General features: G+C 40.5%; 1 protein-coding gene across 6 annotated transcripts in view; it reads right to left on the bottom strand.

Moving 5' to 3' along the window:
* The window catches only part of LOC126187571 (major facilitator superfamily domain-containing protein 10), a 161,665-nt gene that overhangs the window by 45,862 nt on the left and 91,499 nt on the right, over nucleotides 1-24,304 (bottom strand). For all 6 annotated transcript variants that reach the window (XM_049928731.1, XM_049928735.1, XM_049928734.1 and 3 more), the window contains exons 7-8: nucleotides 23,925-24,145; nucleotides 19,423-19,513 (exon numbers count right to left, since the gene is read on the bottom strand). In XM_049928731.1, coding sequence (XP_049784688.1) covers nucleotides 19,423-19,513; nucleotides 23,925-24,145 — 312 coding nt within the window. The remainder of the gene's footprint in view (nucleotides 1-19,422; nucleotides 19,514-23,924; nucleotides 24,146-24,304) is intronic.

Genomic DNA, 24,304 nt, shown 5'->3' with positions numbered 1-24,304 from the left:
TTAGTTACATGATCTACCCATCCAATCTTCAGCATTCTTCTGTAGCACCACATTTTGAAAGCTTCTACTCTCTTCTTGTCTAAACTATTTATCGTCCACATTTCTCTTCCATACATGGCTACACTCCATACAAATACTTTCAGAAACGACTTCCTGACACTTAAATCTATACTCTATGTTAACAAATTTCTCTTTCCATTGCCAGTCTACATTTTATATCCTCTCTACTGCGACCGTCTTCAGTTATTTTGCTCCCCAAATAGCAAAACTCCTTTACTACTTTAAGCATCTCATTTCCTAATCTATCTTATATCCACCTTTCAAGACACCGTCCATTCCGTTCAGCTGCTCTTCCAGGTCCTTTGCTGTCTCTCACAGAATTACAGTGTCATCAGTGAAACTCAAAGTGTTTATTTCTTCTCCATAGATTTTAATCCCTACTTCTTTTGTTTCCTTTACTGCTTGCTCAATATACAGACTGAATAACATTGGGGATAAGCTACAACACTGTCTCACTCCCTTCCCAACCACTGCTTCCCTTTCATGCCCCTCGACTCTTATAACTGGTTTCTGTACAAATTGCAAATAAGCTTTCGCTCCCTGTAATTTACCGCTGCCACCTTCAGAATTTGAAAGAGAATATTTTGTCAACATTGTCAAACACTTTTTCTATTACTACAAATGCTTAGAAACATAGGTTCCTCAACCTATTTCTAAAATAAGTCTTAGGGTCAGTATTGCCTCTCGTGTTCCAACATTTCTATGAAATCCAAACCAATCTTCCCTGAGGTTGGCTTCTACCAGCTTTTCCATTCATCTGTAAAGAATTTGTGTTATATTTTGCAGCCGTGGCTTATTAAACTGATTGTTTGGTAATTTTCACATCTGACAACACCTGCTTTCTTTGGAACTGGAATTATTACATTCTTCTTGAAGTCTCGGGGTATTTCACCTGTATAATACATCTTGCTCACCAGATGGTACAGTTTTGTTGGACTGGCTCTCCTAAGGCTGTCAGTAGTTCAAATGGGATGTTGTCTACTCCTGGGGCCTTGTTTCGACTTAGGTCTTTCAGTGCTCTGTCAAACTCATCACACAGTTTCATATCTCCTATTTTATCTTCACCTACATTCTCTTTCATTTCTATAATATTGTCCTCAAGAACATCACCCTTGCATAGACCCTCTATATACTCCCACCTTTCTGCTTTCCCTTCTTTGCTTAGAACTGGGTTTCCATCTGAGCTCTTGATATTCATGCAAGTGGTTCTCTTTTCTCCAAAGGTCTCTAATTTTTCTGTAGGTAGCATCTATCTTACCCCTAGTGATATAAGCCTCTAAATCCTTACATTTGTCCTCTAGCCATCCCTGCTTAGCCATTTTGCACTTCCTGTCGATCTCATTTTTGACATGTTTGTATTCCTTTTTGCCTGCTTCATTTACTGCATTTTTGTATTTTCTCCTTTCATCAATTAAATTCAGTATCTCTTCTGTTACCCAAGGATTTCTATTAGCCCTCATCTTTTTACCAACTTGATCCTCTGCTGCCTTCACTATTTCATCTCTCAAATTTACCCATTCTTCTTCTACTGTATTTCTTTCCTCTGTCCTTGTCAATCATTCTCTAATGCTCTCTCTGAAACTATCTACAACCCCTGGTTCTTTCAGTTTATCCAGGTCACATCTCCTTAAATTCACACCTTTTTGCAGTTTCTTCAGTTTTAATCAACAGTTCATAACCATTAGATTGTGATCAGAGTCCACATCTGCCCCTGGAAATGTCTTACAATTTAAAACCTGGTTTCTAAATCTCTGTCTTACCATTATACAAGCTATCTGATACCTTCTAGTATCTCCAGGGTTCTTCCATGTATACAACCTTCTTTCATGGTACTTTAACAAAGTGTTAGCTATGATTAAGTTATGCTCTGTGCAAAATTCTACCAGGTGGCTTCCTCTTTCATTCCTTACTCTCATTCCATATTCACCTACTACGTTTCCTTCTATTCCTTTTCCTACTATCGAGTTCCAGTCACCCATGACAATTAAATTTTTGTCTCCCTTCACTATCTGAATAATTTCTTTTATCCCATCATACATTTCATCAATCTCTTCGTCATCTGCGGAGCTTGTTGGCATATACACTTGTACTACTGTGGTAGGCGTGGTCTTCGTATCTATCTTGGCCACAATAATGCGTTCACTATGATGTTTTTAGTAGCTTACCCACATTCCTATTTTTTTTTTTTAATTAAACCTACTCCTGCATTACCCCTATTTGATTTTGTATTTGTAAACCTGTATTCACCTGACCAGAAGTTTTGTTCCTCTTGCCACCGAACTTCACTAATTCCCACTATATCTAACTTTAACCTATCCATTTCCCTTTTTAAATTTCCTAACCTACCTGCCCGATTAAGGGATCTGACATTTCACACTCCGATCCATAGAATGCCAGTTTTCTTTCTCTTGATGACAATGTCCTCCTGAGTAGTCCCCGCCCGGAGATCCAAATGGGGGACTATTTTACCTCCGGAATATTTCCCAAAGAGGACGCCATCATCATGTAACCATACAGTAAAGCTGCATGCCCTCAGGAAAAATTATGGCTGCAGTTTCCCCTTGCTTTCAGCTGTTCACAGTACCAGCACAGCAAGACTGCTTTGGTTAGTGTTACAATGCCAGATCAGTCAATCATCGAGACTCTTCAGGAACCACACGTTCGTCTGGCCTCTCAATAGATACCCCTCCATTGCGGTTGCATCTATGGTACAGCTACTTGTATCATTGAGGCACGCAAGCCTCCCCACCAATGGCAAAGTCCATGGTTTATGGGGGAGGCACATGATATAATTTAAAAACAAATTCAAAACCGAACAGTCAAAATGTGAGCTGATTAAGATTATTCATAACAACCAAGAGCAGAAGGAATCAATTGTCAAACTTGTATGATTGAATCTGGATAGAATCTGAGCTGGCAAGAACACACTGAGTACCTAGCAAACTAAGTGAGCAGCTTGCATTTGAAACACAAATACAGGGCATTTCAAAATGAACATACTGGTTTTAAGGTGTTGTAGCATTTATTAAGTTCAACTTACAATTGTAAATAATACACCAAATGAAAGAGCAACTCAAACAGTTTTCTTTGTATACCTGTGCGCAATGGGAAGAGTATGGAATGACAGAGTGACTGAAAAACATGTTGAACGAGTTTGAGTCTTTCACGCTTAGTTCCAAGGAATATCCCCACGGAAAGTTTATGGGCCTTTCCTTTTTGGCGAATCAACTGTAACTGATGTTTCTTATCTTTATGTGCTACAGCTATGCCTGTGCCTCAATGGGTAGAAGCTGAACAACCCATCTTTATTTGGGAGTAAGATAGTGCACCGCCTCACTGGCATAACTGAGTAAGCGACTGGTTAAACAATGGATTAGGTGCAAGGGGTCGGTTGATACAGCATATTATGCGTGACCTCCACATTCACACATGATCGGACGCGATCATGTGTATGTACCTCTGATACCAGGTGATCTATCTGACTGTAGAAACAGTGTTACTTCAACAGTTACGCCTGACACACTTACAAAGGTTTTGGAACAATTCACCTATTGACTATGTGTGATCGGTGTTCACACTGAATAACTGTAAGAAAACTGTTTGTGTTTCTCTTTCATTTGGTGTATTATTTATAATCGCAAGGTAAATGTAATATGTTCAACAAAGCCTTAAAACCTGTATATTCATTTTGAAACATCCTGTATTACTGAAATGTGTTTCTGGAGAAACTTGGCTAACATATTGGAGATACTAGAGATATGAAAAAAAAAAATTAGTTTGGAATATGTGCACTGTATCTCATGAACAACCCCATCACCAATTATTTAGAAAACTTCAATTAATAACACTGTCTATATATTTAGGCATTTATTATCTTTTTGCACATCAAACATAAATTATTTGATGGAAACCATTTTGTTCACACACACACACAATATAAGAAATAAGAAAACTTTATGCTTCCCACACACCCATTCAAACTGTATGCCCATGCACCTCATTAAATGGAAATGAAAATTTATAATAAACTGAACGAGAGCACATTAACACAGATTTTTAGGGTTTTTTTTAAGAAGAGGAAGAAGAAGAAGAAGAAGAAGAAGAAGAAGAAGAAGACGATGACACTATATGAGGCACTGATTCTGAAATTCTTGTACTCATATGATTAATTCATGCAGGATGACCTGTTAATTAGACCTATAAATGACTTTGTGTATTGGTTGGTTGGTTGATTGGTTGGTTTGTTTGTTTGGGGTATAAAGGGACCAAACTACAGGGTCATCATCAGTCCTTTTTCCCTGATGCAAGCAAGGCTCGAGGTACAAAAACACCCAACACCACACCTAAAGAAAAAATGGGGAAACATACACCACACGGGAAAGTAGAAGCAGGTATTAAAACCAGAGAGCAGATGGCCTGGACAGGCTGATCACAATAATAAAGGAGGATGAGCCAGCCACTCTGCAACACATTAAAATGTCCACCCCAAAAAGACAAGGTGAGATGAATACATATAGGGAAAAGATGAACTCCAAGATGAACAAATGCAAAGAAAGTGCAACAGAGTTAAAATAGAGGGAGGGTGGTGACCTCAGAGAGAAGGTTAAATGCCCACCCTTAGATGGTATGATAAGAATCCCCTCATGAATAAAACACAAAACTAAATCTGCTGTTGAGGCACGGTCGCCCAACACCGAAGGTAGGGTGCTGGGAAGGTAAAAAGTCCACCACAGCGTAGCTAAAAGTGGGCAGTCCAGCAACATGTGGACAACAGTCATATGTGAGCCCGAGTGACATCAAGGTGGGTCCTCGCGTCGGAGGAGGTATCCATGTGTTAGACACATATGGTCAATGGGGAGCTGGCAGAGAACCACAGAGTCCCTGTGAGAGGCCCGCATGTAGGTCTTCCACACATCTGTAGTCGCCTTAAGGCCATGCAGTTTGTTGCGCATAATGAGATTATGCCATTCTGTCTCCCAAAGCTGAAAAACCTGGTGGCGTAATAATGATTGCAGGTCAGTTATAAGGATGCCAACCTCCATAAGCGTTTTCCGTGTAGCGTGCCTGTCAGCAAGTTCATTTCCTGGGATTCCGACGTGGCCTGCGGTCCACACAAACACCACGGAATGACTGGACCATTCCAGGACACAGATGGACTCCTGGATGGTCATTACGAAAGGATGGTGGCGGCGGGAGGGGGGGGGGGGGGGGTGGTTAGCACTGGTCAATAGCTTGTAGGCTGCTCAAGGAGTCTGTACAGAGAAGAAATGACTCGCCAGGTTGTCAGGTTATGAGCGGATGCGCTCAGGAGCAAAAGAAATGGCCACCAACTCTGCAGTGGAAATACTGCAGCCATATGGCAATGAGTGCTGTTCAATATGTCCTCCATGAACGTATGTGAAGCCAACGTGACCATCAGCCATCGAGCCATCAGTGTAAACCACTTCATGGTCCCGGTACACATCAAGAATCGAGAGGAATTGACAGTAGAGAGCCGTGGGGTTAACTGAGTCCTTAGGACCGTGTGAAAGGTCCAGGCGAAACTTCGGCCTAGGTGTACACCATGGAGGTGTATATGAATGGACCTCAAGTATAGGAAGAGATCGCCGAACTGCAATAATAAGCCCTGACCTGGGCCTCCAATGTGGGAGATGAACCACCGTGGATGAGAAAAGGAGACGCTAATTTGGATGCTCAAGAGAACTATGAATGTGTCCAATGTAACTGGTGAGTAGTTGAGCACACCTAACCTACAATGGAGGGACTCCGGTCTCCACAAGGACACTGGTCACCAGACTCATCCTAAAAGCTCCTGTTGCCAGTCAAATGTCACAGTGGTGGACTGGGTCAAGTGAATGCAACACTGAGGGCGCTGTCAAACCATAAATCAAACTCCCATAGAGAAGGCGGGATTGAACAAGGGCTCTGTAGAGCTGTAGCAGTGTAGAGCAATCTGCACCCCAGTTGGTGTCGCTCAGGCAGCAGAAGGCATTGAGTGCTGCCAGCACTTTCTCTTAAAGGTACGTTGTCCAAGACGCGACGCATACAAGCGACTGCGACGGGTCACTACGTGACGTCAGAAGTTGCCTGCAGGCGCATGCGCAGTTCGAGTTTGGGATGCGACGCATGACTATTGCGGCAGCTGCCGCAGCACTACACCAGTGAGCAGTGTTGCGACGGAAGTTGGACGACACAAAGACGTACGGCTGCCAGAAAGATGTTGAGCCAGTCAAGGAAAACTGAAATGTGCCACTCACAGGATGTGATGCTCTGTGAGCTGGTCTCGCAACATCCTTGCCTTTACGATTTGAAGAACCCTAAATATAGAGACACTTTGTTCAGAGACAGAATTTGGCTCTACTTCTCTCCATCATGTCAATGACAGACCGCAGCTTGGGAAACACGCGACGATACTGACAAGTGAAAGTCAAATATAGCTGAGCGACAGATGGCATCCCAATCCGTACTTATTGCATGATGCACTGTGAAGTGACAATGCGATACTCACGGGAAGTAATACTCAAACCCAGTGTCGCTATGATTTACCTACCACATCATGTAAAAAATATAATTTATGGCAAGGCGATATTAAACTAATTTGAACGTTTTTTCGCTCTGTAGAAAAACGTAAATTTTTGACATTTCTTGGTTTTGTTAGGATGTCTACTTCTACTTGGGTATCCTCGTCCAGGTTCAGAAGAAAATGCTAGAGGTGAATAATTTATCCTCTTCCCAATGAGAAGAAAATATATTGAAGGCAGCATGTCTTTACTTTTAAGAAACCTACATTTCGTGGCATTTTAAATGAAATTGTCAAGAGCATATGGAGAAATATTAGTAACTCATACCGGAGAAATGTATGACATAAAATGGTTTCATTAGGTCCAAATGTGTCAGCGAAACAAAACAAATGCATTCTCCATTGTGTGATGACCACATGATTCACGTTGCGCGTCGACAGAACTGGCGGCTAGTCGCGACGCTCCCGGAGATATATGAGCCCAAATCTCGGAAACGGAGATTGATATCATTCTGATCTCAACTTTAAAAATAATTTTGATACGTTAGCTTCTTTTCATCGGCAACGATGTATGACCTAGTGTGAACCATACGCAAAGTAGCCAGCGACCACATTTTTCACTGTACACAATTCAAATTTTATGCAGTAGGTTACTTGTAAATTAAGTATTGGAATAACTGTGACGAATATCGGAAAAATAGACACCTCATTATCAAGCTGTGGTTTGAAACTGTAAGATATGCAAACATCAATTTTTTGTGCCATTTACTTTCCTCACTATCGATAGAGAAGTAATATACAGCGGAAAAAACACGCAAAACCGGAAGAGATACTTTTCAATTTTTTAAAGTAAAAGTAGAATCTGTATCGAAAAACTAACTCTGGGAGCCGATGTAACTTTGTTCCATTAACATACAGTATTTTTTACAGCAAGAAAATCGGAATTCTTATTTTTCTTATGTATCTGAATCCGCCGCCGCCGACCAGAGCTTGGGAAACAGCGACGACTCCTGTCGTGTTGCGGCCTTGTTGCCGTCCGCCAGGGTGGGAAAAGAGGAGGGAGCAGCGTCGTAGTCGCAGCCAACTGTCGCGCCTTGCACAACGTAGCTTAAGCTGACAAAAATAAGGAGTATGCTGATGCATTAGCTCCATACTTAACAATCATATACAACTGTTCACTCGACGAAAGATCCATACCCAAAGACTGGAAGGTTGCACAGGTCACACCAACATTCAAGAAAGGTAGTAGGAGTAATCCACTAAATTACAGGCCCATATTGTTAACGTTGATATGCAGCAGGATTTTAGAACACATATTGTGTTCGAACATTATGAATTACCTCGAAGGAAATGGTCTATTGACACACAGTCAACATGGGTTTAGAAAACATCATTCCTGAGAAACACAACTAGCTCTTTACTTACATGAAGTGCTATTGACAAGGGATTTCAGATCGATTCCATATTCCTGGATTTCCAGAAGGCATTTGACACTGTACCACACAAACAGCTTGCAGTAAAATTGCGTGCTTATGGAATATCGTCTCAATTATGTGAATGGATTTGTGATTTCCAGTCAGAGAGGTCACAATTCATAGAAACTGACAGAAAGTCATCGAGTAAAACGGAAGTGATTTCAGGTGTTCTCCAAGGTAGTGTTATAGGCCCTTTGCTGTTCCTTATCTATATAAACGATTTGGAAGACAATCTGAACAGCCGTCTTCGGTTGTTTGCAGATGACGCTGTCGTTTATTGTCCAATAAAGTCACCAGATGATCAAAAGAAACTGCAAAACAATTTAGAAAAAATATCTGAACGGTATGAAAAGTGACAGTTGACCCTAAATAACGAAAAGTGTGAGGTCATCCACATGAGTACTAAAGGAACTCGTCAAACTTCGGTTACACGATAAATCAGTCTAATCTAAAAGCCATAAAGTCAACTAAATACCTAGGCATTACAATTACGAACAACTTAAATTGGAAGGAACACATAGAAAAATGTTGTGGTGAAGGCTAACCAAAGGCTGCGTTTTATTGGCAGGACACTTAGGAAATGCAACAGACCTATTAAGGAGACTGCCTACACTATGCTTGTCCGTTCCCTTTTAGAATACTGCTGCATAGTGTGGGATCCTTACCAGATAGGACTGACAGAGTACATCAAAAAAGTTCAAAGAAAGGCAGTACGTTTTGTATTATCGCGAAATATGGGAGAGAGTGTCACAGAAATGATACAGGATTTGGGGTGGAAATCATTAAAAGAAAGGCGTTTTTCGTTGCGATGGAATCTTCTCACGAAATTCCAATCACCATCTTTCTCCTCCAAATGCGAAAATATTTTGCCAACACCAACCTACACAGGGCGGAACGATCACCACGATAAAATAAGGGAAATCAGGGCTCATATGGAAAGATATGTGTTCATTCTTTCTGCGCACTATATGAGATTGGAATAAGAGAGAATTGTGAAGGTGGTTTGATGAACCCTCTGCCAGGCACTTAAATGTGATTTGCAGAGTATCCATGTACATGTAGATGTAGTGGAAGCCATGTCAATCGGGCATCGAAAATCAATACTAAGAATCGATATGTCTCCACTACAGTGAGTGGATTGTCAGTAAGATAAAGTTCTGGTTCTGGATGAACGGTACGATGCCAACAGAAGTGTGTGACACATGACTTCACGGCTGAAAACTGGAAGCTGTGGGCTAGAGCCCATGACTGCGCTTTGGGGATGGATCCCTGTAGGCGCTGCTCAGCAACACCAGTACTGGAGGAGGAGTACGAAATGCAGAAGTCATCTGCATACAGGGAAGGTGAGACCGCAGGCCCGACAACTGCTTCTAGACCATTAATGGCAACTAAAAAGAGAGATACACTCAATACATAGCCCTGCAGGACCCCATTCTCCTGGATATGGGGGGGAACTATGGGAGACACCAACCTGAACACGGAATGTATGGAGCAATTGGAAACTGGATAAAAATTGGGGGCAGGCCCTGGAGACCCCACTCATATAATGTGGCAAGGATATGATGTCACTAGGTTGTGTCGTAAGCTTTTCATAAATCAAAAAAGATGGCAACCAGGTGTTGGCAGCTGGTAAAGGCTGTTCAAATGGCAGACTCGAGGGAAAGTAGATTATAAATGGTAGAGCGACCCTGGCAGAAACCACCCTGGCATGGAGCCAGAAGGCCATGTGACTCCAGGACCCAACACAACCGCCAACTTACCATACATTCTGACAGCTTAAAAAGAACGTTGGTGAGGCTGATGGGCCAATAGCTATCCACATCAAGCAGGTTTCCACTGGGTTAGAACACAGGAATGATGGTGTTCTCCTGTCATTGTGATGGAGAGACACCATCGCACCAGATCCAGTTGAAGATGACGAAGAGATGTTGCTTGTAGTTGGATGGGAGATGTTTGATCATCTGACTGTGGATCCAATCCGGCCCAGGAGTTGTGTTGGGGCAATGTGCAAGGACACTGAGGAGCTCCCACTCAGTAAATGGAGCATTATAGGGTTCACTGTGATGTTCAGTGAATGAGAGGGCTTTCCTTTCCATCCGCTGTCTGAGTGTGCGAAATGCTGGGGAATAATTCTCTGATGCTGAGGCTTGAGCACAGTGCTCAGTAAAGTGCTTGGCATTTGTGTTTGCGTCTGTAGATAATACACCATTGATGTTAATGCCAGTAACATCTGTCAGGGTCTGGTATCCACAAACCATATGATCTTTGTCCAGACTTGGGAAGGTGACGTATGGTGGCCAATGCTCAAGATGTACATCTCCCAACACTCCTGTTTCCATCTTTCTATAAGCCAGCGAACGTGGGCACAGAGCTGTTTAAAAACTATTAGGTGCTCTAGGGAAGGGTGCCACTTACGTCGCTGCAGAGCTCGCCGATGCTCTTTAATGGCCTCATTGATTTCTGGTGACCACGAAGGTACTGACTTTCACTGGGTGCACCCTAAAGAACAAGGCATCGTGTTTTCCACCACAGAAACGATCATTCTACATTGTCACTACCACAGGTCATCGTGGGCTCTCCAGTGGACAGAGGCTGCAGAGGGATAAATCAATGGCCGAGTAAATGCCATGAGCCACACTGAAATGTGTGGGGCTACCAGTATTTAAGAGGCAGAGGTCGAGTTGAGACAGTAAATTTTCGACATCTCTACCTCGATCAGTAAGCATAGTGCCACCCCACAAGGGGTTATGGGTGTTAAAATCTCCCAAAAGTAGGAAGGGTTTAGGGAGTTGATGAATCAGTGCAGCCAATGCGTTCAAAGGTACTGCACCATCTGGTGGAAGATATACATTGCAGACAGTTATTTCCTGTGTCGTCCTTATTCTGATAGGCACAGCTTCAAGAGGGGTTTGAAGGGGCACAGGTTCACTGCATATTGAGTTCAGGACATAGATACAAACTCCACCTGATACTTATTATAGTTGCTACATTTCTTGTAATATCCCCTATAGCCACGAAGGGCAGGGGTCCGCATTGCTGGGAATCAAGTTTGCTGGAGAGCAATGCAGAAAGCAGGTGTAAAGCTTAACAGTTGTTGTAGCTCAGCCAGGTGGTGGAAAAAACTGCAGCAATTCCACTGGAGGACGACATTATCATGAGGCTGGGAGGGCATGAAGCATGCAAGGACACAGGTTGCGCCTCAGGGTCCCCTGCTGCCATCGATTGAGTATTTGTATACTTTCATATTGTGGATGAGGCATCAGTGAGATCCAGGTCCTCAGGGGACACTGAGATCTCCACCTCATCCGCAGGTGCAGAATTGATAGGGAATGGTGGTGCTGGGGCCACTGAAGGGTCCTTCTTAGCAGACTTCTTTGTTTGATTGCCCTCTCGCTTCTCTTTAGGGGCCTGCTGGAAGGACTTCTCAGAAGTAGTTCATGCACGGAGGAAGACTGTGAAGCTCTTCCTCCAGCAGCTTTTGGTTCCTTCAGCCACTGGCGAGTGTCCGCTGTGGCATTAGTGGAGACCTTGGGACAGACGATCCCAAGGGACCTCTTCTGCATGAGAGGAGCCGGAGGAGGCTGTTGCTTCTCCGGCTGGGAGGGGGGGGGGAGGGGGGGACCAATGACCCCTGCATTTGGGGGGCCCTCGCTCCCAAAGTAGGTACTTTGGGAGCAATGGAAGGAGATTTCCCTCCTACCACCAAGAGGGCGGATGTATTCTGGAGGCCCAGAGGTCCCACTGTTCGTGACAGAGTGTGGTATGACTGGTACTTGTGATGACGATGGTAATGGAGCTGCAGCGTATGTGAACATCAACTGAATCGGGTGTAATCACTCAAATTTACATTTAGCCTCTTGGTAAGTCAACCAGTCCAGGGTCTTGTACTCCAGGATTTTCCAATCCTTTTGGAGTACTGCGCAGTCTGGTGAGCAGTTGATACAAGTGGGAGGAGGCGCACAGGGAGTATCTGGATGCAGTGGATGCCCACAGTCTTGACATATGGCATTGGAAGTGCAGCGGGAAGACATGTGCCCGAATTTCCAGCACTTAAAGCACGCGCCAAATGAAATGAACATCCCGCCGTTCTAGACTGGTGCAGAGCTCGTCATCAGACTGCAAGAGGAGGTCGCATTGGAAAATAATCCCATGTACTATGTTGAGGCTTTTATGGGGAGTGGTGGAAACAGGAACATCACCCAGCCCGTCACAAGTGCCCGAGATTGGGCTGGGGATGCTGTCTGAATCAAGACTGCATTGCTTCTCATCTTTGACTGTGCTGTCATGTCGCCAAACTTATCCTCAAGATGTTCAACAAAAATTTGGGCTTCACAGGTAGAAATGAATCCCGATTCATTCTGCTACAGACTAAATACCGAGGCGAATATGGCTCTCTTCTTTCTGTAGCCCTACGTTCCTCCCATGGTGTGGCGAGGGAGGGAAACGATTTAAGGTCATATCTGTCAGCAATGTACTCAATCTTGCCCTTCTTAGACACTGCTGGCACCATATGGTAAACAGCAAGAGACGACTTAGACCACTTCATTGCAGGTCATCCACCCTGATGCCACTCACTCTGATCTGGGGCTCTCCCCAAATGGGAACTGAACTTATAGGGCCAAAGAGTGAGAGACTCCTTTCAGTCGCCTCTTACAACAGGCAGGGATACCTCGGGCCTATTCTAATCCTCGGACCCGCAGCGGGGATTCTTGTGTATCCATCTATGTATATATAGCTGTTTGTCAAAATATCATTTTATTGTTTTATTGTTATGGATTGCAAATGTACAGTTTAAGGTGAATAAACAGTTCACAAAGAGGGCTACAATATGTACAAACTAAGGTAATGAGCTTTGCACAAGCACATCAGCTAAATGTAAAACTTGGAAAAGTGACTCAGAGCTGGGCAAATTTTGCTACCTTTGGAGAAGAGCAGACACAGGAGAAAAGTTCACAAAGACACAGTAGCAAGCAATTCACCAAGTAGAAGAACTTTCTATAAAAATAAACACCTAACATTTGAAAATATAAATCACTGAAAGTTATGTTTGACTGCAAAACGTCAACAGTGCAGAAGGGAGAAATTAAACAATTAGATATATCTGAAAAGTAGTCTTACAAGAGACTAAGATGAAACGTATGGACTAAGTTAGGAATCAAGATGGCCTGAAATCAGTCAAACACAAAATATTATTAATAAAGAACAAAATGAATCAAAGAGAAGGGCCTAGATGTGAGCATACAATATTTATCTTCTGATGTAGCAGTTACGCTGAAATCAAGTGGGATAGCCAGCAAGTGATAATATTAAAGAACCTTTGTGCCAATGAGAAAAATGCTATATTTTCCAGAATTATAAAGCACAGTCCTGTCATTCATTGCCAGTCACTTAGCAGTAGAAGATGTTGTCATTAAGTTTCTAGATTGCCAACAGTTATCATCCTCGCCCCAGAAAGTGGCCCCCTCCAACACACAATCTCATCTATATTCATTATCAAACAAACTGGCTGATGTATAGTCATTGCCATGACTAATTAGACCCACTCACCAACTCAACAACAGTTACTAAGATTATGAGGATCAGCAAGCTGCACCATTTCCCAATGCTGTAGGCAGCCATATGTAATCAAGCTCTTTGGTATTCCCACAGTGAGCTGCTGTAGCTGCTTATCCATCCTCCTTTGTATTATGGTTGCACAGTATGGGATTCTTACTGGATAGGATTAACTTAGGACATTAAGAAAGCTCAAAGAAGGGCAGTTAATTTCGTATTTTGAAACAGAGGATATGATAAGCAAGTTTGAATGCAATCATTAAATCATCCCCATTGCAGAGAGATCTTTTCACATAGTTACAATATCAACTTTCTCCTCCGAATAAGAAAATATTTTGCTGACTCACAACTTCTTAGGGAAAAAAGACTGCCATAATAAATTACAAGCTTGTACAGAAAGACTTAGGTGTTCATTTTTCCCCACATGCTTTTCAAGTGTAGAACAGGAGAGAAATAGTCAAAGTGATTCTATGATCCTTCTAAGAAACACTTGAGTGCAAATTGCAGAGAAATCATGTACAGATAGATGTAGTGTAATATTAAATGCACTACGTGAGTGTCTGAAACTACTCATCATCAAATATTTTCAGTCTGCATTTCATTTGTTCGCTGGAAGTATATCTCAAACTAAACACAGTCATAATTTATTTCTCTTTCTGGCACAGCTGTTACAGTGGTTCCATGTAACAGTTATATTTGCTGGTTATTCAGCTCTAAATACATTGTGCTCCACAACATCCATCAACAAGGGTGTTCTCTTCTGATCATAACTACTGTCTCTTATACGCAGTGACTGCTTCTGCTTCTCTCTCTGGTAAGTATAAAATGCTTTGTGGCTGTACAATTTTCCTTGGAAAATGCCTACTACAAATCAATTGAGTGTTATGCGAATCACATCTGATGCAAACAAGGAACCATCATTCGCTTAGAAGTGTGAATGGATAAACGAAGAACTTCAGCTGATAAAGTGAGTATTAGTGTAATTAAACCAGAACTGACTATTTTGGAAACAACCTAGTGTATGGTGATGTGAAAATCTGAAGGCTGCTAATGCCAAATGAGATATGATGGGAGAAATTTTGGAGCATTCAATCGGCCATCATGACTAGTGTTTACTTTAAAATCCTTATGAATCACACATTCATCATTAGCTAACATTGGAAGTAGCTGAAAAACCATGTCACAAAATAGTATGGTGATGTGCATATTTGACCTGAGAACAGACTATGTTAAAGTACAGTTTTGCCTCATACATAAAGATGAATTCAGAATAACTACACAAACACAATTATGCTGACAAGAGAAAGCATACAAAGACACACAAGTAATTTTCTGATGGCACATAGTAAATAACCAAAGTATTAACTTATAAAAAAACTGAAAATTTTACTAGCTGATATGCAATAATTTTGAATTGATTTACTGCAGGGAAATGACACAAATTAGACTGTCCACTGCATTTGTAATTTTTCTTCTGTAACTGACATACAAATGTAAAATTCCTGTCACTGTCTGCACATTAAACTCTTTTCATGTACTACTACTTACTGAAGTGTCTTTGTGTTAGTAAAGAAGATACCTATGACCATTCCTGCAAGGTAGTGAGCCAAGTTTGACAGAAGGCTTAGGGACTGTATTGTAAATAAAATGTCACAAGAGGAAATTACTCAGTATATCCTTTAGCTGTTTTACTGATTACTTTAACTAGCAACATGAAGCTAATAAGAGTTATTTATTCAAACTGTAACAGTGAAGGGTGTTGCACTTGTCAGAATTCAGTTATAACAATTCAGCAACATTTGGTATAATCAATGACACAGTTAACATTCACAGCAGAAACTCAGCCACAGTTGACACACTACTTGAGGTACCAGTCTTCCCTAAAAATAAAGGCAAACTTGTTCTCACCTTAAAGGTTGGTTGGAAAATCTCATCCTATTAGACATCATGTATCCTTTCCTTCCCCAACATTACAAATTGACTGACCCAGTCACTTATAGCAGCATTTCTGCTGTTTACCATGGATGTCATACCACAGTGTGACACAGATTTTTCACATTAATAGTCCAATTCAAAACGTGAAAGTTGTAAATGACAGGAAAAAAAAATCATAGGACTTACTGGTGACTGAATTCCACACAGTTGAAGTTTCAGTCCTGACAATTACCTTGTCAGTTATCAAAGTGCAAGCTCTAACAATTAAACTCTGATAATACTATATGAATAAATTGGCAGAAGAAAACGCGTTCATGCAAAACTATCAGTAGTTGAGTTAGGAACAAACTGCACTAACTGCTGCGAGGTACTGCATGGAAACCACACGCATAGCTCAACTTAGTAAACTACCTTTTTTTTTTCTCTCCCCGGCATTCATTTCCATCACTGTGGCTAAGCATTATTCCAAACTGGAAAAGGCAAATTACTGCTGTGAATGGTTTGCACAACATGACAAAATGTTCAGAATGACATGTTTCCAATCGCTTTATACTGGTGGAAAAAAGAAACAAACTGAAACTTTTGTACTGTCATGACAGCAAGATCAAATGAAAGAACATGTAACCAAAAGCACTTTGCAATGAGCTCAGTAATTCCACAGACAGCAACTAGCTTTGACAGTTCATTGGAAGTGAAACTGTGTCAGCAGTTTCAAATGTTCTCCTGGTCCATGACAATACACTCTCATTCAAGTAATGTAGATCAGCAGTCATTCTAAGTGGAAGAGATTCACTATGTAACAGAGCATGTTAGAACCATCCATTCATTCTTACGTCATTACTAACAGTGATTATATTTTTTTAATTGTCTGATCTCATTTTTTGAATGACATATAACATTTCCACAAATTAGCTTCTTTATTATGCAATGAGTCCACAGCTTGTCATCTCGCGGTAGCATTCTCGCTTCTCGAGCACGGGGTCACGGGTTAGATTCCCGGCGGGGTCAGAGATTTTCACTTGCCTCAAGGTGACTGGGTGTTGTATCATCATCATCATCATCATCATCATCATCATCATCATCATCATATCATCATATCATCATATCATCATATCATCATATCATCATCATATCATCATCATATCATCATCATATCATCATCATATCATCATATCATCATCATATCATCATCATATCATCATCATATCATCATCATATCATCATATCATCATCATCATCATCATCATCATCATCCTCCATCTATCCATCCATCCCACTACAGTCTGAGGAAGGCAACGGCACACCACCTCCACTGGGACCTTGCCTAGTATACCGGTGTGGGTCTCCTGCATCGTTCCCCTATGCTGTGTCAAGAAGCATGGGACTTCATTTCTATTTCCATTATGCAGTCAGAGACACTCAAAATCTTATAGTTCAGTGTAATTTCCAGGTCACTAATACTTATAGCATAACTGGTTTGTACAGGAAACATTTTTATTAACAAATATTCACAATTTAAGACTCAGAGGTAACATGTGGAAACAAAATTTGGAGTGACCAGAAACATCCTATTTAAAAAATTATTTGTTATCAAAATTCTCATCTTTCAAAATGTTTCACTTTAACTTGTAATTATTTTCAACATTTCATACTATAGTTTTGCAGCCCTGATTTTTCAAATTTCAAAAATATCCACTAGCACTAGGAAAACAAGTTAGTTCACTAATTATTCAATCTATAAATTCCTCAATTTAGCCAGTTCTGGCAGGAATTGTGAATCCCCATAGGAGTATGCATAGTATTCACAATATAGTCCACATAACATTGTTAATTTTTCAGTTTTCCAACCCACAGTTAAACCACATTACTCCACGACTCTTAATTCCGTTTCAGAGTTATTCTGCTAGTTTTCCTGTTATAAATAAAACATGCTATCAAATTTCAATTATTAATCATACATGTTTCTATAGGTGTGCATAATAAAAACTGCTTTTGTCAGTCCTTTGTGGGTTCTAAACAGAGGGCCATTTGTGTGTCAATGTTTTTGTGGAACTTCTTCATGTTGATCACGGTTAAGTAACGAACCACCATTTTATGATCACTCCAAAATTCTAGTGTATCATCAGTCAGCCAAACAATTCCAGTCAAAGTCAAACGTGTTATTAAGGTGAGACTCACTTTATTATAAATATCAATGTGCCATCACCATGAATTGTTCATGTGTGAACATTCAGTAAGTGCAGTGACTATGTGACCAGGTTTAATGGTGAAATTGGATCACATTTTGCCATTGTTAATGTGTGTGAATTGTAGGTGCCTGTGAAATACAAATTACGTAAACTATTAGTGAGAGCTGATCATCATGATGTGCCAACTATCAATAAAGTGAAAAGACTTCGAGGTAATCTTCACAGTGTTGTTACTATTTAACAATCAAATTACTAAACCAATTAATTTCAGAAAGAGCAGCTACCAAGGTCAAATATATATAGGTCAGTATGCTTACAACTATTATACAAATTAGGTACCCAATTACTATTTTACTCAGTTACAGCATTTTAGGATCAATCTGTACATCCCCTTCTAGTCTTAGCCTCTTTAATCACTAGAAAAAGGACTAATTTGGAAAATTATCTATCCTCAGGCCCGATTTCCAGACATAATAAGCTAACTATTTAAACCTCTTGCAAATTTCTTTCTGCTGTTGCCCTGCCATGACTTGTCATTTCTAATGATTACAATCATCTTTATTTCCAAATAAAACATTGTACCAGGACATGAATAACCTCTACTTGGCAGAGTTATTATATTACCTCATTGGTTATGGCAGCTAACGTACATTGGCTTTAGTATTATGAACAAATTTTATTTGCTACTCATAAGTTATAAATAGTACACAATTTATCAAATAAAAAACTGGCTATAATCAAGACCTGAGATAATGTGTGTATTTATTACAATATTTCTTTGCATTTCCTTGTTTTGATTATGCCACAGGAGTCATGTATTATCAGCTGCGTTGTATTCCATCAACAAAATGGCTAAATTTGACAGTCAGCTTTCACCCATTCTTTTATCTCAAGTGTTTCTGCATTCAAAAGATTCCACTGGCAGCAGCAATGTCGTAATTATCATCAAAGTGGTTTTAATGAATATCTATTAAATTACATTTTGGAAAAAAAAAATCCAAATGGAAAGCTGTGCCAATGCTGTTAATCAGCTCATTCATCTGAAACTTTGACACAGTTATTTGCAACCTATATGAATGGTACTAAAACTACCTTAACACTTCACAAGACAGAGTGCCGACCTTTCATTTAAGATGTTCCTTGACAGAAAATTACTTTAAGGTGAAATAGTGTGCTTAAGACACCAGATACTTGAGTAATGCAGCCAATGAACAGTAGGAGCATATGTTTGTTTACACAAGTGTTCAACTTGAGATGAACACATTACAACTGTGAATAGGCACAATGACTAACAGCTTCCATAATAATATTAATCACCCACAGAAGCAAGTTTTGGAGGTGACAGCTGTGTGGACCTATTGTAATGTTACCAAATCAGCTTTGTTAGATATGTCTGTTCAGAAGTAGCTCTCTTTATAATACTACTGGGACAACATGACACTATAGATATAAAGCTGACAATGTGTTGTTACAGGTACGGGAAAAGGCTTCTTCTTATATGAAGAAGAAATGAACACAAGGGCTAGGACAACTTAAGTACTTCACTGACTTAATTCTTAAACTGACTGACTTTCTTTCTTTCTCTCTCTCTTTCTGTTTTTGCACTCCCTGTATGCCCGTATTTTTGCCAGGTGCCTATCTCACCTCCATAAAACACAATACCTCTAGGAAGTTTGATTCATTTACTTACACACAGCGAACAGCAGGAGCCCAATGTACAAGCCTATGACAGATGTAGCTAATCCTGTGACGATGAATGCTGGTACAATTAGTAATAGGCCCTGTAAAGGAAACAAGTTACCATACTTCATTACACACTTGTTGAGTTTTACAATAAAATCACTACAAATGCAAAGAAATTAATTTATATGTACTACATGAAGTCATTTTCTTGCTGATGCAAATATTTTTAAATACAAGTTTCATTTTTCACAAAGCCCTTTGGGTGCTTTCATAGCTCACTAGTACTACAGTTCAGGAAGCTCTGTGACATACTACTCCCAAATTGATTATGAAACCGTCAGATTACAGAAGTTCTCTAGGAAAATAGCAAAACTACGAGGATAGAAATCAAGGTTTGCTTTACATAAACACTGTAAAGGTCATGAGCATTAAATACCTCTGGGATTGGGTGTGGCGAGTTGATGATAGTCAAGAATGCTTTTAAGGTGGCAGATATCATTATCAATGACGGCTGTCAGCAGTCATCACAAAAATAGTGTCACAAGAAGACCATGCTCTGGACGATCACGTGGCACTATTGAGAGGGAAGATCAACATGTTCGACATGCGGCTCAGGTGCACTGCATCTGTAACAGCAATCTGAGCAGCAGTTGGCACCAGTCACACAACAAACTGCTACAAATTGGTTACTTCAAGGACAGATCTGAGCCGGTCACTCTCTTAGTGTGCAGTCCACTGTGCGACTTCAGTGGTGTCAAACGATGGCTCACTGGAGGGGAGGGTGGAGGTCTGCACGAGTTTTCTGATGAAATATGGTTCTGCCTCAGTGCCAATGAAGGCTGTTTGGTTACAAGGAGGCTGGCTGAGGGCCTGCCACCAACCTGTCTGCATGCTAGACATGCCGAATCTATACCTCGAGTTAGTGTATGGGGTGGTATTTTGCGTGATGGCAGGAGCACTCTCATGGTTATCCCATGTACCCTGGCTGCAAATCTGTACATTACTCTGGTGATTTGACCTGTTGTGCTGCCATTCATGAACAGCATTTCAGGGGGTGTTTTCCAACATAACACACACACACACACACACACATACCGCTGTAATAACCCAACATGCTCTTCAGTGTGTCGACATGTTGCCTTCGCCTGCTTGATAACCAGATATGCCTCCAGTCAAGCATATTTGAGACACCATCAGACAACACCACCAGCATCATCTACAAACAGCATTAACCATCCCTGGATTGACTGACCAAGTACAACAGACATCAAGTTCCACACTAAGAACTGGCATCTGACACCAGTAAAATACAATGCATGCGCATATGCATACTCGCATTCAACATTTGGCACTTACACTGGTTATTTATGTACCAGCATCTCACATTTGGAACAACTTATCTCACACTTACTTTAATCTGTGATCTTGCAATGTTAATCACTTGTTACCTAGACAAACTTATTCCCTAAATTTCAGTACACTAAATAAATTATTTTTTGGTGTTGTGATTTTTTTCTCCATCAGTGTACATAAAGTTCAATATTCTTAACATACTTAAAGTATTCCAAATCTCAATCGATAAAAGCTGAACCTTTACAGGATCCCTTTGTTGTCTGTCAGTCTGTCTGTCAGTTAAGACCCCTTTACTCAGAAACAGGTATCAAGCTGAAATTTATTTCAGGTACTAGGGCTATGGTTCCTCGGCAGTGTAAAAAATATAGGCTTGTAAATCAATGCAGCCAAAAGATGTGGCCATTTATGCCAAATTTTGATACTCACCAACACACCCATCAAACCCTATAATGAACTATCTACAGGATGAGGCATTTAAAACTGTTTGCCAGAATATTTGGTGAAACACACATCAGATTTTAAAAAAAAGTGGTAATAAACATTGTTCACCTCGAAGAGGGACATCCAGTAACAAAGCTCGACCCCGTGCACAACTCCTTGGGGTGTGGGAGGTGACTTTGAAATCTTAAGTAGGTATCCCTATTTTTTATTGCAGATTTGGATGCTCTATGAAAAAAATATGCAAATGAAACATTTCTTTTGTTTCATGATAGATGGCACTGAAATCAGCGAACTTGGAAATGAGGCGACAATTTTCCTAAAATGGTACTACCTGAAACAAATACACATCCGATTAAGACAATCTGAGTACTTTTTTAATATTTTTGATAATGCTATCATGTGACACCTCCCACAAACACTAACTGTGATCACGCACTCAGTCCACAGTCAGACTGAGCATCTGCCTTCAATGATTCGGACTATACACATCTCATCGCAATTGTTCCACTATGTTAACAATTGCAGAGACAGTCGATATCATTGCCGCATACTTTGAGGCTCATAGAAATGTTGACAAAGCTCATCAAAGGTATGTTACTCTGTTCTCAGATAGGAATAGTCATCCACAATGACATTTCACAGTGTTGTCTAACTGTTTGTTGAACTGGGAAGCATTTAAACCTAGAGAAAGAGTCCAACTGTGGCCTGTGGCAAACAAAAATAACACTGGTAATGTTTTAGCTGTGGTAGCTGCAAATTCTCACATTAGTTCTCTGCAAATTGTGCAAGGTTCAAGAATTTCACGAAGAAGTGTTCTATGCATACTGCATGCATACAAATGGCATGCATTTCATTTATCGCTGCAAAAAGAACTGCAAGGCGATGATTTACACAATCACCTCCATTTCTGCAACTGGATACAGGAACAACTGGCAGTCAATGATAATTACATTGCACAGATATTTTTCTCTGATGAATCACATTTTACAAATTGTGGGCACGTGAATCGATATAATATGCGTTATTGGTCAATGGAGAATCCCCACTGAGTAAAGCAAGTTTAACATCAATGCCCATGGAGTGTCAACATTTGGTGTGTCATTTTAGGTACGCATGTAACTGGCCCATACTTCATAGAAGGTAATCTGACTGCTCAAATTTACAGCGACATTGTGGATAATGTTTTACCCATACTAATGGACGAAGTTCCATTTAAAACAAGACTGGATATGTGGTTTTAACACGATGGAGCCCAGTGTATTATTCATGACTATCTCAAGAAGTTTTGAATCTAAACTATCCAGATTGATGGATTGGATGAGGTGGCCCGCTTGTTCATCTTATTTGACTTCTGCTGATTTTTTCCAGTGACGACGGCTAAAAGAGAGCATTTACATGGATGTACTAAAAACCCCCGAAGATATGTGGCAGCAAATTCGCAATGGATGTGCAAACATTAGTGCAGACACACTAATACATGTCCAATTGTCATTCAGATACAGAGTTGCAATGTGCGTTACAAACAATGGACAACATTTCAAACACTTGCTACCTTGAAACACTTGAGAGGCAAGGGAACTCAGTAATCGAGCAACATAAGATAATGAGAGGTAAGGGGGCTCACCAAAATCAAGCACCCAGAAGGAACACACAACTACTATGTCTGTGTCGTCATTCCTGGGTAATGCTAAATCTAGTCTAAGAATGCATCATGGGAGGATAGACTGTCACATGATAGCATTATACCGACCGTTTTGCAACAATTGTCACCCCATATTCATGTGTGTCAATTTCAGCACCATTTATCATGGAACAAAGGAAATGTTTCATACAAAAGTTGCATATTTTTTCATGGAGAATCCAAATCTGCAATAAAAAAATAGGGGTTCTTATTTAAGATTTCAAAGTCGCCACTCCCGCCACCGGGTGTGGTGCAGAGGAATCGAGTGTTAAAATGGATGTCCCGCTTCGAGGTGAACATCATTCATTACCACTTTTTTAATCTAATGTGTATTTTGCCACATGTTTTGAGCCTGGTGGTTTTGTGGTTAAACGCGTGCCTGGAAACCAAGAGATAATGGTGTCTTATCTATTCGGACAACAGATTTTTCAATCTTCATTTTGATCTGTCAACCACATCAAGAGTTGCCAGAAACAACACAATGTTTCAGATTGTATGTTAAACTATAGGTCCCCTTTTGCCAGTTGCATAACTGGCACAAGAGACATGCGAGTCGCCAGTGGCATCTAACAAACAATTGCACCAGGCCATTGAACCACACAAAAATGTCAGCGTTATCAAAAAACATAATTAAGTTTTTATGGAACCCTCAGAGCTCAAGTCCTACTTGCACTTGTCTGGTTTTTCTTCTTGACCTCACAACAGTCCTGCTATACAAAAATGACTGAAAAATACAACTGGTCAAGTACCTGAGCACTTACTTTGAGGAGGAGGTGCAGGAAGCATTTAACACATGCAAATTCGTACTTTTGTCCTATTTTAAAACAGCCTGCGCACTTCCTCCTCTGTCTTCTCCCAATCAACAATGGGAAGAGTAAACATGGTCATGTTTAGACTGTAACCAGTAAACTAATTTGTTCATTTGATCATCGGATTTTGGTAAATGACTTTTTTTTTTCTTTTTTAAATAAACTCATTCAACCTTAAACTAGAGACAATGTACACACACAGTTGTTATATTAATGATAACTTACCAGCACTGCTGTTGGCTTGATTTTATGTTCGGGTAATTTGCGAACGTAGCTTCCTTGCATGACCGCCATTGTCAAACCAATGACAAAAAACATCCAACCTTGTTGCATGGAAGTGTAGTTGAACTTATGATGGGTCAAAAATGTCAGAGTAAACTCCAAACCAGAATACAAAAACAGATATACGAAGTAAATAAGACCCAAGGTTTGTAGCTTTCTTAAATCTGAAATGAAAATTAACTATCACATACTTCAAAACCAAAGCATTATTTTAACAGGGCATATTAACAAACAAAATAAATTTCAATGTTATTTGTAATTAGACCTAATGGTATCTCCAAACACATAATAAAGCCAACTGTAAACGATAACCTTGAAGGCCA

This window comes from Schistocerca cancellata, chromosome 5 (genome assembly GCF_023864275.1).
Source record: "Schistocerca cancellata isolate TAMUIC-IGC-003103 chromosome 5, iqSchCanc2.1, whole genome shotgun sequence".
In the NCBI taxonomy this organism is placed as follows: Eukaryota; Metazoa; Arthropoda; class Insecta; order Orthoptera; family Acrididae; genus Schistocerca; species Schistocerca cancellata.
The sequence above is the reverse complement of the archived record's forward strand: the minus strand, read 5'-3'. Positions and strand labels throughout refer to the sequence as shown.